This window comes from Syngnathus floridae, chromosome 14 (genome assembly GCF_059516105.1).
Source record: "Syngnathus floridae isolate MCC-2025c chromosome 14, RoL_Sflo_1.0, whole genome shotgun sequence".
In the NCBI taxonomy this organism is placed as follows: domain Eukaryota; kingdom Metazoa; phylum Chordata; class Actinopteri; order Syngnathiformes; family Syngnathidae; genus Syngnathus; species Syngnathus floridae.
Window position 1 is genome coordinate 4,802,945 of NC_142426.1, and position 16,559 is coordinate 4,819,503.

Here is a 16,559-nt window from a genome sequence, read left to right on the forward strand (position 1 = left end):
ACAGCAGCAGCCCTGAACTCTTCACTTTTAGTGAGAAGCTAAAAATGAGTCATTTTCACTGTGATTTTTGCTGTTCCAGTAAACCTCCCAATAATGTGGAAGTGGTGAGTAAATATAAGAAACTTGTACAAATGAGACGTCATTGCAGTTTGTAAACACTTGCATCACAAAATACACACAAAATTCAAGAGAAAAACAAAGGTTCAGCATGGTGTCTAATATGGTGACCCCAAAAGGTCAAAAAGGCTAGGGTGGCTACCCCAGTAGGTACAACTTTTTGCCAGGTGCTATATTTAAAAAAAACTAAGTGTAGGCCCAAAGGTTAATCTGGAATTGAAGTTGTACATTTTAGAATTCAACCATGTTCTTAATTTGACACATCTTTGACAGTGTTTGTTTGTTTTTATGTTTAAGTGGTTAACCTTTGCAGCAAATGCGACGTGGATTTACACCTCCATCAGTCAAGTGAAGACTACAAACTCTACTTCCGTGACGGAAGTATAATCGTGGTGGAAGGGTCTTAGACCCAATGTTGGTCATTTTTAGAGGGACAGAGGCTGGCGGATCTGCAAGAGGGAGGGCTACGCTGTTGCGGGACTGGCCACAAAATGTCCATCTCTGAGATAGGCAAAAAAACGATCGGATTTTACTGCACAGAACATAAATTTTTGATTTCACGTTCCCTTTTTAACTTATTTTGACACAAATATGGCAGTTAGGAAAAGTTCCAATTGAAAAAGAATGCTTTCAAATGGCAACACAACATCTCGCAACACAACTTTCAACCTGCGTTTCAATTTAATTGACACATCTGGACCTAAACAATCTGCACGTGTCCAAACTAAACACACCACTGTACACACAATCTTATTACAAAGGTCACATTAATGTCACACGATTGTACGCGTGTATGAGGTATGCCAAGTGCGCTTTATGTAACCAGTTGCTCTGGGCATGTGTGTGTGTGGCAAGTGGCAACTCAAGTGGGCATGTCACGTGCATTTTGCTTCTGTCACTTTTTATCAATAGTAAAATAATAACTATGAATATAAACTTCGACTAGATTGAAACATAAACAGTGTCGTCTTTAAATATTTTGGCCTGCCTTTAGACTGATGTGTTCTCACATGAGTGGCGAAGTTGCCCCGTGCCCGTGACATTCCCTGGGAGCACACCTTTGGCACGGCGTAGCATTCCCTGTGACTTTGAGCCGACGTGTTTGTTCAGTGCAGTCAGCGAACAGGAGCAGATTAAGAAAGAGGCGCACATTGGCTGATTGTGTTGTCGCCATGCAAAGTGCAGTCAGTCGAAGGAGTGGTATCGTGGAAACTTATCTGGCATAATTACACATTGTATTTACAAGGAAATGGTGGCTGTGTGCATTTCTGGGACACACACACACACACAAATGGTGTCACTTACAGTAGTTCTGATATGAAGCAGAAGAGATAGTTTGGTCATTAAAAATGATGAAAATCCTCCCTTTTATGTGCAAGATCTCTATTCATGCTAAAAAGAGTCACTTTAGCTGATGTGGATGTGTCAGCATGCGTGTCCATCCATTTTACTGAGTGTTTAATTCATAGTCCACAATGTGAGATTGATCAGAATAACATGGTTGGACTCGTGGGGCCATACACAACATGTTATTGTAAAGTAAATATTTGACTTGACTTCCCTTTAATGTTTTGTACTTACATTTAGAATGATTCTAATTACAAAATAATGAAGTATTTTTCTTTTAAAGTACAAAAAATATATAAAACTGTACATATTTGACCATTTTTTTGAATGAGCCAGCACATTTTTCTGTTTCAAAAATGTGGCCCTTAATGTGTTTGCCCAACCATTCAGGAAGACTGGCCAACTGGAAGCATAGTCTGGGTACATTTTTTTATTTTAAAAATTTATCTTTATCAATCAAAATGTAGCTTTTGAATAAAATGTGTCCATGAAACGTGGAAAGAATGTACATTAAACATTTTCAGGTCTAGTAAGTATACTTTTGAGCTTGTTGGGATACTTATTTCTTTCAGCAGTCAAAAGTTAATATTTTATTGTTATTAATTAATTTGCTGTCCATTAGTTTATCTTTTTTTACTATTATTATTTTATACCTTTAAGAAGGCATTTGCTGTTGCCCGAAAATAACGTCACAGATAAGGACTACTGACTGTTCACCTGTTTTCTGGTTTTGGTCATGTGACATTTGCGAGCTAAACCGTGATTGGTTGTTACCTGAGCACTGAGCACAAGTGATGTCATTTTCGGTCCTCAGCAAGTCTCAAAATGCATTTTTTAACAATATTAATCAATTAATGAAGGCATGGAATTATTTGTAATGCTGAAACTGGCTAAGTGAGTAACGTTTGAACTGGAAGCAGCCTTTGCTGCTGTTGTCTGTGGATGACTGCCGATGCACCTCCCTGCTTCCCTCCTCCGCCTGGGCCGTTATCAGCAGCAACTAGCCACGGGAGGGAGGGATCAGCCCGTCCGTCCACCCACCCGTTGCACTTACATGTTCTTCCTCCTCGCCCCGCGAAGGGTCAAAGTTTGCTAGCAACAATAGACGGAAAATAAGGGCCAAAAAATTTGAGGATTATCAAGCGGACTTTTTCACCCCCTCCCCTGTTAAGACAATGTTGTTGAGAGGCATCATTTTTGCTCTACTTTGCTGCTTTACGGTGAGTGGAGCGCGGCTGAAAGCCGTTCTAGTGGTGAAGCGAGTAACGGACCTTCCTCAGGTGGGGCTTGTTTGCGGGTTTCTGGGTTTGCGTGTCAAGACAAGTCAGCAAGTCAACTGTCTCAAGTCCGAGTGGAATTTAGCCCGCTTGGGGCACATGAAAAGTGAACGCGTAGTTTTTTTGTTTTGTTTTTAATTGGCGTGTTGTGATTTGCGCTGCGCGTAGCGGATTTGTCTTCTGCGCATTTAAAAAGTGGAGCCTGAACGATGAACTTAATCTCAAGATGTTAGTTGCGCTGCCTGAGTAAATTAATTTTCAGTGGAATTAATTAGTATTCATTAAATAAAAAATATAGAGATAATGTATACAGAATCTGAATGCATTTTTGTATTTTAAGAATTTGAGATTGAGTCTGTTGACATAATTCTCACATTTGTTAAAGTTGAATACTGAATTTATAGTCATAATTTTATTTTATTGTTTAAGATTGAGAGTGTAATAACGTGCAAATAATTTTCCACTTGTCAAAAGGAATGAATGTATATGTGTCAATACCTGTCATATTGGTTTATTACAAGACCATTATTTGTTCACATTTTATTTCCTCATAAAAATCTCCATGCATTTTATTAAATTTATTTTATGTATTTAATATTTTATCCGAGTTTGAGAACAATATAATTGGCCTCTATATCAAAATATTCATTTTAAGTATTCAAAATGATTTAAAATGTATTCACATTGAAAGCAACAGACCACGCTTTCGAAACATGAATTGATTCTTATCATATTATGCAAGTAGTCAGATTGTTTTTTTAGAAAGCCCACATTTCTCATGACGTGTATGTTTATTCCCACTCCTATTCTTTATCCCCTCCTTGTGAATACCTGCAGCTCGTTCCTGTGCAGGCAGAAGGAAATGGACTGCGCAGGCAGAAAAGAGATTGGATTGAACATCCCAGGCAGCTGAAGGAAAACCACGACTACTCTGGCATAAACATTGGCAGAGTGTGTGCCCTTTCCCCATATATAACATGAACACACACAAAACAAGCCAAAACCAAGTGATGATGACATCATAATACTGCATTGTTTTCAAGTAGACACATTTTAGTGACAAGTTGTACCAGCCTGGGCCCAACTTTTTGTTAGCACGATATGAATGTTATTTATCAGAGTCGTGCATCGAAAAAAGGCATCATATGTAACAACTGGCTCATATTTGTTCATACTGAGAATGCTGGGCCTATTCAAAAAAAATTCTTGTGTGTTTCGACAAAATTTGTGTTACAGATTCGCTCCGATAAAGAGAACTTCACGACAATATTGTATTCGCTAAGTGGACCTGGTTGTGACGAGCCTCCATTTGGTGTATTTGGGGTGGACCAAAGAAGTGGCTTTTTGAAAGCCTATAAAGTATTGGACCGAGAGGAGATTGCCTTTTATGATGTAAGATCACTTTATTAAAAAAGGTAACTCAGACACACTGGAAAGCCCAAGGTTCCTTTCTTTGTTGTTCTAGTTAAAAGGTGTGGCAAAATATGAAGACGGGTCTCGTGCCGAAAAGGATGTTGACATCCGAATTACTGTTGTGGATGAAAATGACAATCCCCCCATAATCAAAATAGGCCAAGTGGGAACTGTCAAGGAATCATGCACCGCAGGTATCCAACAACGTCTGCTTGCTTAAAGTGATGGCAAAGATTTTTTTTTTTTTTGTGCCGGTAACCATCAATTGGTTGTTTCGCAGGCACAATTGTCATGAGTGTGATCGCCACTGACGCAGATCAAGAGGGCACCATAAGCTCCCAGATCTTTTACAGCATCGTGGAGACACATAGCACTGCCGGCTTGTTCACTGTCCACTCTAAGACCGGAGATGTCTCGGTTCTGCGAAACACTCTGGACAGGGAGGTGAGGCGCTTCACTGGAAAACTCGCCAACTGAGCCGATGGAGTAAAAAAAAAAAAAAAAAAACAATAGGTGGGGGAATTCTGACAATGTTATTGCTGTATTCTTTCAGAGAAAAGATACATACAAGGTGGTCGTCAAAGCTTCGGATTTGAATGGACAACCCGGAGGAAACGTAGGAACGGGTGAAATTGAGATCAAAATCCTGGACATAAATGACAACGTCCCCACTCTGGAAAAAGAATCGGTACATTAAGATTACATCTCTTTCGTTTCTAAACGATCCCTCGGGCCCAATTGAGCTCCTGTTGTGTGCAGTACGAGGGCAGTGTGGAGGAGAACACCGTCAACGTGGAAGTGCTGAGGATCCAGGCCATCGACTTGGATCTGGAATTCTCGGATAATTGGCTGGCCGTCTTTCAAATCATCTCAGGGAACGAAGGAGGCTATTTTAGCATCACGACCGATGCTAAAACCAACCAGGGGATAATCATGATTCAAAAGGTAAGCAAATTGAAAGAGGTAAATATTCACCAAAGGACGGATGAAAACTGTCCAATCCAAACCGACCCTGCTCTTGTGCTTCGCCTATGCAGGAGCTGGATTATGAGGAGCTCAAGTCCCTCAACTTGGCGGTGGTTGTTTCCAACAAGGCCAGTTATGATTTCGGAAGCTCCTCCACCTCCACGTCCATCGTCTCAAAGTCATACTCGGTGAAGATCAACGTGATCAATCAGAAGGAGGGTCCCCGATTCCAGCCGTCCGTCAAAGTGGTGACTCTGTCTGAGGACCACACGTTGATCTCCATCAACTCGGTCATCACTACATACGCTGCCATTGACAGCGACACGCAGAAAATTGCCACCAACGTGAGGTCGGACATCTTTTTGGCCGAAAAGACTTCACATGTAGTCGTGACCTATGACTCAAGACCAAACTTGTTCTCGTTCTTCAAGGTATGTTAAATACCGCGATGATGACAACTGGTTGATCGTGAATGAGAGAACCGCAGAAATTAGGCTGAACAAACTGCCCGATCGAGAGTCCAAGTTTTTGATCAATGGAACGTACTACGCCCAAATCATATGCATCAGCCAGGGTGAGTTCTGGAGAAATATATTGCTGTGATAGGATCTCGCTTGCTCACAAATTGGATGGACGTTGAGTGATATGTATTGAGTGTATGCTTGGTTGCGTTTCAGAAGAGTCCTCAAAGACTGCTACGGGGACCATTGCCATTCAGGTGGAGGACTTCAACGATCACTGTCCCAAAGTGACCGCCACGAGTCAGACCATGTGCTACGACCAAAACTTCATCTACGTCACGGCCGTAGATGAAGATGAGTTCCCCAACTCTGCCCCGTTTGAGTTCACTGTGATTTCGACCAGCAGCCACGGGAAGTGGTCGGTGGAACATCTCAATGGTACAACCAAGTTTTGGCTACCCTCTTATCGTTACCACTTTGCACTGCTCAACTCGATTGTACGTCAAGATCGCCGAACACTCATGCTAACGTTAGCTTACACCGAGATGCCTTAGTCTCTCTAGTTTTACATTTGGTGTTCCTTCACTGACAAACTTCTTGTCATGTAAAACATTTTAAAACGCATTGACTGTCTTTGACTTCAGGCACGACGGCGATCCTGCGAGATCAAGATAACTTGTGGCCGGGCATGTACAAAGTGGCTGTTGAGATCAAGGACCAGCAAGGAAAGTCGTGCGGCGACTTTCAGATGCTTGACGTTGTTGTGTGCACATGTGAGGAAAACACTAAAACGTGTAAGGCCCACATTGAAAGGCGTTCCGATTTTGGTGTTGGGGGAATTCTACTTTTGCTGTTGGGACTTCTGCTGCTGCTCTGTGAGTGTGTTTACACTTATTTGTCACCATTCTGGTCCAACTTCTAACCTGTCGAATTTTTCCAGAACTAGCTAGCACTACTTCTAACCTGTCGGGATGCATCACCTGTCATGTTTTTGTGTCACCTTAGTGGTGCCGCTTCTGCTGCTCTTCTGCTTGTGCGGAGGAACCGGAGGAGATTTCAAAGCCATTCCGTTTGATACCAAACAGCAGCTGATCTCCTACCACACCGAGTGTCAAGGAGAAGATCGGGTACTTGGATTTTTCCCAGTTAGTCAGTTAAAAAAAAAAAAAAAAAAGCTTGAATGATGGCTTGTTGGCTTTTATCCCATAGGAAGTTCCTCTCATACACATCCCAGATGGTGAACAGGGGATCATTTCCAAGGACATGACCTTGGGAGGAAAGGGCTACTTGAGGGGACTGGTTGAAGGGGGTGGAGCGCTCATCTCTGGCAATGAGCACTCCAACTTAACAACCAACAATGTGCACCTGTACAACGAGTACAACCAATTTTCTGGCCATGGAAGGATGAACGTCACGGATGGCGGGATGATGACAGGGCAGGGTCACTTCTCCCAGGGTAGAGGCGGCGCCTTTGACGACCTGGCTGTGTCCGATCACTTCCTGGAGGAATACTATTCTAGTGTGAGTACCAAACCCAACTTGCCCACCCCTCAAGTTGAACTCAACTCAATAAATGATTGTTTTAATTTCTTGCAGAAGTCCAACCATGCTGCCCAGAATACCCAGGAGATAGATACCGCACTAGTCTATAACTACGAGGGCGGGGAATCTCTGTCAGGTTCCGTAGGCTGCTGTAGCCTCCACGAGAATGACAACGACTTCTCGTTCCTCGATGACCTGGACCCTAAATTCAAAACCTTGGCTGAGATTTGCAAGGGGTCATCTCAAGTGGATGCAGACATACGTATCCATCCAACGGTCAGACCGCTGTCTCCTGTCAGGCCTTCCCCTCAGAAGCATGTCCAAACTCACACGGAGAGCATTAGAGACCAGGATCGCCTCCATGTCGACACTCTTAGCACCTCCAAGGTAACATCTGGAAAATCCACAATTGTCCAAGAGGGATCATCCACGCTCTCTAAGGTCCACGTTCAAGACAATGTCATGATTCCCGGTCAAACGCTGCTCGTGCAACAGCCTGCCTTGTACTACGCCTCGGCGCCCATGTATGTCGTTGAGCCCCAGGCCCAAATGGTGCTTGTCGCGGGAGGTGCCCAGCAGGGAATGGGACAGGTTGGGCTGACACAAAGCCTGGTCCAAGTCGGTCAACAGGGAGTGGGTCAGGTTGGGCTGGCCCAAGGTATGGTTCAAATCGGGGGCCTCCAGGGATCTCAAGGGATGGTACTTGTGGACGGCCAAGTTGGGCAGGTGGCTCAAGGAACCTTACCGAGACAAGTACTGGTGGTGGAGAACGGGTCTACTGGTGGGGGCCAGGGTCCACAGGTGGCCCTCGTCCAGAACGGTCAGGGATCTGGCGAGCAAACAACCTTATCTAGACAAGTTTTGCTGGTGGAAAAGGGATCATCGGGCGGTGGTGCACAGGTAACCGTAGTCCAGACAGGTCGGGGATCAAGTGAGCATGGATTGGATGTCAGGGGTCAAAGTGTGCAGGCTAGGAGTTTCTCATTGGCTTCTCAAGATTCCACAGGGTCAAAGGAGGACTTTGTCCTGAAAGCCAAACCCAAGTCGCAAGTCGGCCAGAGGGTGGTGGTGCAGCAACGCAAGCATGTATCGGTTACAGAGAGGAATATAGAACCGTTGTCTCGAGCTTAAAGTTAACGTTTGCTATCGGCATGTCCACTGGAAACACTCTTCACTGTATTGCTGATATCTTTTATGCAGTCCCAATGTTCATATTGTTGGTTGTGGGTCTTGAACCAAGTTCTTCCAGACCTTCACTTTTGAAACGGTTTAGGATGATTTGGTTGAGTATTTTAGAAACAGTATTTTGTTTACTTGAGAGAAACACAAAGATAGCAAATGCAGGTATGATCAAGATAACATCATAACCGTAAATCACAATAAACTTATTACAGATAATAATAACCGAGATGTATTGGATATAAGTTAAAGTTAAAGTCCCAATGATTGTCACACACACAACTGGGTGGGGTGAAATTTGTCTCTGCATTTAACCCATCCCCGAAGGGAGCAGTGGGCAGCAGCGGTGCCGCGCCCGGGAATCATTTGGTGATCTAACCCCCCAATTCCAACCCTTAATGCTGAGTGCCAAGCAGGGAGGCAATGGGTCCCATTTTTATAGTCTTTGGTATGACCCAGCCGGGGTTTGAACCCACAACCTTCCAGTCTCAGGGCGGACACTCTACTACTAGGCCACTGAGCTGGTATTATAGGTACATTGGAAGAACCTTACACCCTTTACAGTACAGAGTGAATAAACACTATCGTATTTGCTTTTTCATTTGACAATAATAAGCTCTGGAAAACAACGTTTCTGTTTTATGGCCTTTATGTGCAACAATGCGTTTGGTGTGATTCTGATAAATTATCAGTTAGTAATAGTTTAACTTTAGGAATGCCTGGACCTGACCTTGTGAGGATTGCGCTTTAGTTATAGTGCAACTAATCAGCGACTGTTTATTTGGGGTCTTTGAAATAGATCTACAGCAATAACACATCCGAAGCATTTTCGCTAACATAACCCAACGTGTTTTAAAATCCTGCAACCAAACGCGAGTATGGATGCAGTATATTTCTTTTTGTTTTGCACTCCTTCCTAGTTTTACAAATGTTGTTTTTTTGGGGGGGATAATAATGAATTGCTTTTCCATGAGATGCTTTTTCTCCCTTTGCTTTTGATACGCGAATATTTCATACAAGTTGTAACATTCAGAATGTAAATAGCCCGCATTAAAGACAGCAAAATCTGTCAAAGCAGATTCGTTACATTGGCCTCTTTATTTCTGACCCATTGATTGAGCAGAAATGCTTTATTCTCTAGTGACCAACACTGAAATGTGGTAATGGAATAGAATTAGGTCATGCGGCCTTGCTGTGAACAAAAAAGAAGGTTGAAATCAGGTTTTCATCATCATCTCAAGATTCCACTGAAATTCACACCGTTTCTGACCTATGACTCATTCATGTGCCAAGCAAGTATCATGAATCATATCTTGTCTGGTGGAGTAGTATTTCTTAAACTCTCACCTGCATGTTCTCCCTCAGGCCTACCCATGACTCTTTGTGTGTGTGTGTGTGTGTGTGTGTGGTGTGAGGTCATCAGTCATGTCACTGCAGATGTTTTCATAATGAGGCATTCCTGCCTGTCAGACAGACGGTGTAGGGTGTGGCCGCATTTAAAGAAACAGCGTCTGCAGTCTGCCGAAACTGCTCATGGATTGTTTGCATGCGTGTCAATGATTAATCGCTTCATCACGCTCACTTTCAGCGTGATAAGCAACATTGGGAGGAGCTAAAAAATGGACTTGTGAATTTGTTATTTCAAATGATTCTGATTTGACTTCATTTTTAAAACTAATTATGATTCACAGGTTTTGTTGGTGTCAGCCACACCTTCGTTGCCACTACACTCCTACTGAAAGCTCACCACGCCTTAAAAAAAGACAATTGCCCAATTGCATGTATAATCTTTATTTGGAATCTATCAAGACGAAACTTTGTTTTGACCACACAAAAAGCAATGGCAGTTTCAACCTGCATTGAGAATGACTCATGTACGAGTGAGAATATCTGCGTTGACATCTCTTCTTCTTGTCATACATCTAGACTGCGGGCGGGGATATTTTCATTCATCCAGCTCATTGAATCGGTCGCAACTGATCTGCTCTGTTGATATCGGTTCACGAAACAAGGCTTGGTTAGGACAAAGTGGCCTGCGTTGGTGTGGGAAACCCAGTTTGAAAACTCCAGGTTGGAGGTGTGCCCCACCACCGGAAATAGTACGCAACTGGACCATAAAGAATTGGGTTTCCACATTTACATGAATTGATGAAGCCCACTCAGATGAAAGAAGAAACAAAGCAGTTCGGTTGCAATTGATTCAACGGCCAAAGAAAAATGACTCTATACTGCAGAGGCCGGTTTCCAGTTCCCAAGGCAGCGCCTTCTCAATGGCGGCCGTCATCATCCTCTAGTTCGTCTTCCTCGTACTCTCCCATCTCGTCGGCAGTGGCGTCCTGGTACTGCTGGTACTCGGACACCAGGTCGTTCATGTTGCTCTCCGCCTCTGTGAATTCCATCTCGTCCATGCCCTCGCCCGTGTACCAGTGCAGGAAAGCCTTCCTGCGGAACATGGCGGTGAACTGCTCCGAGATCCTCCTGAAGATCTCCTGGATGGCCGTGCTGTTGCCGATGAAGGTGGCTGACATCTTGAGCCCGCGCGGCGGGATGTCGCACACGGCCGTCTTCACGTTGTTGGGGATCCACTCCACGAAGTAGCTGCTGTTCTTGTTCTGGACGCTCAGCATCTGCTCGTCCACCTCCTTCATGGACATGCGGCCGCGGAAGATGGCCGCCACGGTCAGGTAGCGGCCGTGGCGCGGGTCGCACGCCGCCATCATGTTCTTAGCGTCGAACATCTGCTGCGTGAGCTCGGGAACCGACAGGGCGCGGTACTGCTGGCTACCCCTGCTGGTGAGGGGGGCGAAACCTGGCATGAAGAAATGCAGGCGGGGGAAGGGCACCATGTTGACGGCCAGTTTGCGCAGGTCGGCGTTGAGCTGGCCTGGAAAGCGCAGGCAGGTGGTGACCCCGCTCATAGTGGCTGACACCAGGTGGTTGAGGTCCCCGTAGGTGGGCGTGGTGAGTTTCAGAGTGCGGAAGCAGATATCGTAGAGGGCCTCGTTATCGATGCTGAAGCTCTCATCTGTGTTCTCCACCAGCTGGTGCACGGACAGCGTGGCGTTGTACGGCTCCACCACCGTGTCGGACACTTTGGGCGAAGGCATGACGCTGAAGGTGTTCATGATGCGGTCGGGGTACTCTTCGCGGATCTTGCTGATCAGCAGGGTGCCCATCCCGGAGCCGGTGCCACCGCCCAGCGAGTGGGTCAGCTGGAAGCCCTGCAGGCAGTCGCAGTTCTCCGACTCCTTCCTCACCACGTCCAGAACTGCGTCCACCAGCTCGGCTCCCTCCGTGTAGTGACCTTTGGCCCAGTTGTTTCCCGCTCCACTTTGACCTGCGAGATGCACGTTTCCGTCACATGGAGAGTTTGCATTTCTCCTACTCTTACAAGACAACATGGAACAACTGGACAAGTTAGTTATGTGAACCACTACGCCACCGCTGGTAGGAGTCGGACTACAACTCACTGTTTCTTTGGCCATGAATAGGACCTGTCAGTGGCTTCTTGATGGCTACACTGGGCAGCCCCTCCCTTGTGACCACCAAGAGAGCTGACAGCGTGTCACCTAGCGCCACGCTAACAACTCACACAATATCGTGAAGGGCCGTGCGCTGTGGAATGCAGCGGCTGCTCTCGGGACACTCGCGCAGTTACGCTGTGTTTGTGTGCAGAATGTGTTTATGTGTCTTTTTGGCTCATCATTCCACTCACCAAAGACAAAATTGTCAGGCCTGAACAGCTGGCCAAATGGGCCAGAGCGAACCGAATCCATGGTCCCGGGCTCCAGGTCGACCAGAATGGCCCGGGGGACATACTTGCTGCCTTTGGGGTGACAAAGAAGAGAGAGGAACTGGATGATGTCATTCCACACTTAGTGACTGAATGTCCCTCCATCTGTCTCTGACATGTGACACGCCCTTTTAGCTGAGCGCTCCAGCAAAGTGCTGCAACATACTGCATGGCTTCTTCCAGACCACTGGGCCTCTTAAAGTGCTGAGGTCGGCACAGTCGGTTCAAGCGAGGCCCTTCTCCAAAATGTGTCTTCCTTTCAAGCCTTGTCTTTGCTTGAACAATGAGCCCCTGTGCTCGGCAGCAACCTCTAACCACTTTTTGTTCTCCTTGGAACTTTATGACTTTTCCACAGAAAAAGGACTTTGTTCTCACAGCATCTCCACTTTTCCATGTGGGAAAAAGAGCAACTTTTCACAAAATAAAATTACCAATGGATGGCTATTGGACAGATAGAGCAGCAGATAGAGCGGTCGATAGCTAGAGGAGGAGTTGCAACTGAATCCGACCGGCTGAAGGCTGAGCGAGTTGTGACCTGAAGTAACCTGACTGCAGCAAATGCAGGAGGCAGTGAGATGCGATAAGATGAGATTGCAGATACTGTACCTGTGCTCCCTGTGGACACATGGGTGGAGGTGGACATGGAGATGGAGACAAAAAAAAAAGAGAGAGAGAGAGAGATTTAAAGCTGGTGTTCACTGTCATCGATTGTGTTCACTACTTGGGTGTGTCAGGACCTACTTTCTCTCACGGAAGAAGAATTTATGCTCTTGGTTTGTTTTTTACCTGAAGCCTCGTTGTAGTACACGTTTATCCTCTCCAGTTGCAGGTCGCTGTCGCCCTGGTAACTGCCTGACGGGTCGATGCCGTGCTCGTCGCTGATCACCTCCCAGAACTAGAAGACAACAATTTTTGTTCAAGCTTCAGTTTGTCTCACCATTGGTGTTTATAAGCTAACATCTGTTCTTTTGTTTTGAATTCATGGAAACATACATGCTTTTGTATTAATGTCACATCCAGACAGGAAGGAGATTCAAACCCGAACCTCAAAACTGTAAGGCGGGCGTGCCAACCACTCGTTTCATTTTTTTAAAAAGATTGACTTAAACTAATTGAGATATTTTTTGAACAGGAAGAGCAAGACGCACAAATCCAGGATGCTCCGCGTGAGCATAGCATTCAATTACGAAAAGCCACGCCCTTCACAAGTGCGGTGTCCAAATTACATCAAATTTGAGTCCATGCACACATTTGATACTTGCTTGATTATAACCGAAAGATCCCTGATGCATGCAAATCTATTCTCTCTCACTGAATGGGACAACTTGCTGGGTTGGACAGCAATCAACGTGTACCTTGGCCCCGATCTGATTGCCACATTGTCCGGCCTGGATGTGCACGATCTCCCTCATGATGCGGTGCCGTGCGCCGATGGCTGACTGGGCGGCTGCTGCGGTGGTTGCGGTGGGTCCGCTGCTGTGGCTCCTTGGCTTGGCCGGCGTGTGCGTGTTAGTGCTGTGGCGCTGCGGTGCGGCTCCGAGTCAATGCTTCCCTCAGGCACGTGATCAGCGGTGCTGCCTGGAGGATGACGTCGCAGCATCCTCAGCATCCCCGGCAGCCAATGGCAGAGCTCGGCTGTGATGCAGCAGACCCAGCAACAAATGTGCTGTATCATCCTCAGCATGCCTCACCAGCAGAATGATGCTGTTACACGTACACACACACACACACACACACACGCGCACACACAGGCACACTGACGCATCCGCAGTTTGTGACAAATGTATAGTAAGGCTTTTTTGTAAAAATAAGTAACTAAATAAATAAATGACCACATATACAATTTTTTTGTATAAACATTTTTTTAATAAAAAATGAATGTTGAAAAAAAAAATTTTTTTAAATAATAGTAAGGCTTTTTTGGGAGAAAAATTAACCATGTGAAGTTGCCAGCTCAGTGGCATTGTGGTATGTGTGTCGTCCCTGAGACTGGGAGGTTGTGGGTTCTGATCCCCGGCTGAGTCATACCAAAAGGACCATAAAATGGAGCCCGATACCTCGCTGCTTGACACTCAGCATTAAGGGTTGGATTGGGTTTGCTGTGAGGAGCTGCGCCCAACAGTCATTATTAATGTGCAATGTATTGCTTCTTCTATGGAAGCTCGTCTGAGGATGACCAGAATGAATGAATATAGTAGAGCTTTTAATTTTTTTTTAAATGATAACAAATAGTAAGGCTTCTTTTTCGTTGAAAAATGACCAAGTGTTTTTTTTATTTTTAGGCTTTTTTTAAATAAAAAAAAAAAGAATGATGAAAAAAGATGACCATATTATTACGGAAGAGGATTAGGGCCAGTGAAGAAAAAAAAATGAGGGGTGACTTTTTTTCTCAGAATTCTGACTTTATTCTCAGAATTCTGACTTTAAAGTCAGAATTCCCAATTTCTGACTCTCTTCCGTACCATGTATAGTAAGATTTTTTTTAATAAAAAAATAATGATGGAAGAAAAGATGAGCATGTATAGGAAGGCTTTTTTGGGGGGAGAAATTGACCATGTACAGTAAGGCTTTTAATTTTTTTTTAAATGATAAAGAATAGTAAGGCTTCTTTTTTGTAGAAAAATGACCAAGTATCAGTGTTGGCTCGTGAGTGAACGATTCGTTCAACAGAACGATTTTTTTTCAGTGAACGAGAGTGAACGAATCACTTACTAAAACGATTCGTTCTTTTTTCAGTTCATATGACTTCTTCTGTCGTGTGACTTAAGACTTGCAGCTCTGTTGAGGCGAGCCAGGTCAACGTGTCGTCGTCCAGATCAATCAGGCCTTGTTCGCCATTCGGTGGCCGGTGTTTGGGGCAACTGCTGATGATGTGCTCTACTGTCTGGACTGGGTCCCAAACACTCGCAGGAGGCACTATCTGTGAGTCCCCACCTCTACATTGCAGCTCCATAGCGTCCAACGCCGGTCCTCAGGCGGTTGAGGGTTGTCCACTGACTTCAACCAGTAGGTGTCCGTAGTGCACATTGAAGCTGGTGCCACCTCGCCATAAAACAAAACGAAGAACAAAACGATGTAACTTCTTGTGTACGAACGAGTAGTAAATTGCATTTCCCTTTCACCAACTGAACAGGTCTGTGAGTGAACGAGTCAGTGAGTGATTTGCATTTCCAGTTGATCGCGAGAACGGATCAGTGAGGGAACGAATCCTGACTTTCCCGTTCGCGAACGCGTCAACGGGTCAACTGCCTTCCTTCCCGTGCATCAACGGATCGTCAGTGAACGTGTTACGTCTCCCTCCTGACGTGAACTATGTAAGCTAGAATTTCGATTTGCCAAGGAAAGAAAAAGCCACTCACTGAAACACCACTTCTTTTATGCACGTTTTCTCCAAGCTAACGACTAACTTTATTGCATGAAACGATGCGCCGTTATGCAACAACGGGGAGATTATGCTTCTCTTTGGGTAATCGTTATTTTATAACACTTAAAATAACGTGTATGCAAATATACGCCTAAATGTTGTTATCCAATATATCCACTGCAATTTCACATTAGATTGCTGGTTTGAAATGTACTTTTATTATTATTATTATTTTAATAAACATTAAAACCTGTTCAAACTTGTCTGATGTTTTATTCCTTGTTTTTATTTTTTGGGGCATGAAAACAAAAATCTGACATTTGGTTAACTGCTTTATATGACAATATGAATGTGTTTTACGTTGTGTAATATGTGTTGGTGTCCCCCAAAATAAAGAGCAAGTAGTGAAATACACATTCTTGACACGTACAAAAAATGCATAAAGTTATTAGGTACAGCTGAAAATGGTGGTGTACCTAATGGAGTGTCCGTGTGACGTCACAGATCAACCAGCCAATCAGGAGGTGGGGGTGAGGGCGGGTGTGGCACTTTTCACTTTCAGTTCAGCTTTGGTCATGATTTTTCCCTAATGAAGTGGCCTGTTATTTGGTACAGCTGTAAATGGCGGCGTACCTAAAGGAGTGTCCGTGTGACATCACAGATCAAACAGCCAATCAGAAAGTGGGGGTGAGGGCGGGTGTGGCACTTTTCACTTTCAGTTAAGCTTTGGCCAGGATTTTTCCCTAATGAACTGGCCTGTTATTAGGTACACCTAAAAATGGCGGTGTACCTAATGGAGTGTCCGAGTGATGTCACAGATCAACCAGCCAATCAGAAAGTGGGGGTGAGGGCGGGTGTGGCACTTTTCACTTAAACCAGGGGTGTCGACCTCCAGCCCTCGAGGGGCCGCGTTCCAATATGTTTTCCAAGTTACCCTCGTTAAGTGCACCTGCGTGAAAAGTTTTAGCCACTTTCACGTTCAAAAGGAGCTAAAACTTTTCACGTACCTGCAGTTAACGAGGGAATCACACGGACACTCCATTAGGTACACCGCCATTTTCAAGTGTACCTAATAACAGACCACTTTATTAGAGAAATAT

General features: G+C 44.8%; 2 protein-coding genes across 4 annotated transcripts; one reads left to right on the forward strand and one right to left on the reverse strand.

Annotated features, from left to right (window-relative positions):
• Positions 1-2,471: 2,471 nt before the first annotated feature.
• Positions 2,472-9,381, forward strand: dsg2l (desmoglein 2 like). 2 transcript variants are annotated; one of them, XM_088396153.1, is made up of 14 exons: positions 2,472-2,684; positions 3,579-3,692; positions 3,978-4,133; positions 4,207-4,348; positions 4,435-4,598; positions 4,708-4,842; positions 4,914-5,099; positions 5,192-5,469; positions 5,552-5,694; positions 5,801-6,019; positions 6,226-6,456; positions 6,587-6,708; positions 6,791-7,102; positions 7,178-9,381. In XM_088396153.1, the coding sequence occupies exons 1-14, from the start codon at positions 2,640-2,642 to the stop codon at positions 8,252-8,254; spliced, it is 3,324 nt and encodes a 1,107-aa protein (XP_088252279.1). In that variant the 5' UTR covers positions 2,472-2,639; the 3' UTR covers positions 8,255-9,381. The 2 variants fall into 2 exon arrangements, with proteins under 2 accessions (XP_088252279.1, XP_088252278.1); XM_088396152.1 differs by having other exon boundaries at positions 2,473-2,684; positions 5,798-6,019.
• Positions 9,382-10,077: 696 nt separating this feature from the next.
• LOC148387187 (tubulin beta-2A chain) lies at positions 10,078-13,730 on the reverse strand. Of its 2 annotated transcripts, XM_088396155.1 has the most exons (5): positions 13,451-13,730; positions 12,882-12,990; positions 12,702-12,710; positions 12,018-12,128; positions 10,078-11,639 (listed from the first exon to the last, which is right to left on the reverse strand). In XM_088396155.1, the coding sequence occupies exons 1-5, from the start codon at positions 13,505-13,507 to the stop codon at positions 10,570-10,572; spliced, it is 1,356 nt and encodes a 451-aa protein (XP_088252281.1). In that variant the 5' UTR covers positions 13,508-13,730; the 3' UTR covers positions 10,078-10,569. The 2 variants fall into 2 exon arrangements, with proteins under 2 accessions (XP_088252281.1, XP_088252282.1); XM_088396156.1 differs by lacking the exon at positions 12,702-12,710.
• Positions 13,731-16,559: the final 2,829 nt, after the last annotated feature.

Bases quoted from the DNA above. Each gene is read 5' to 3' on its own strand.
- dsg2l (XM_088396152.1), top strand. From the start codon at position 2,640: ATGTTGTTGAGAGGCATCATTTTTGCTCTACTTTGCTGCTTTACG. The intron at 4,843-4,913 runs GTACATTAAGAT...TGTTGTGTGCAG, and splicing joins CCACTCTGGAAAAAGAATCG to TACGAGGGCAGTGTGGAGGA. The intron at 6,020-6,225 runs GTACAACCAAGT...CTTTGACTTCAG, and splicing joins GTCGGTGGAACATCTCAATG to GCACGACGGCGATCCTGCGA.
- LOC148387187 (XM_088396155.1), bottom strand. From the start codon at position 13,507: ATGAGGGAGATCGTGCACATCCAGGCCGGACAATGTGGCAATCAGATC. The intron at 12,991-13,450 runs GTACACGTTGAT...GTTGTCTTCTAG, and splicing joins GCAATCAGATCGGGGCCAAG to TTCTGGGAGGTGATCAGCGA. The intron at 11,640-12,017 runs GTGAGTGGAATG...TGCATCTCGCAG, and splicing joins GCCTGACAATTTTGTCTTTG to GTCAAAGTGGAGCGGGAAAC.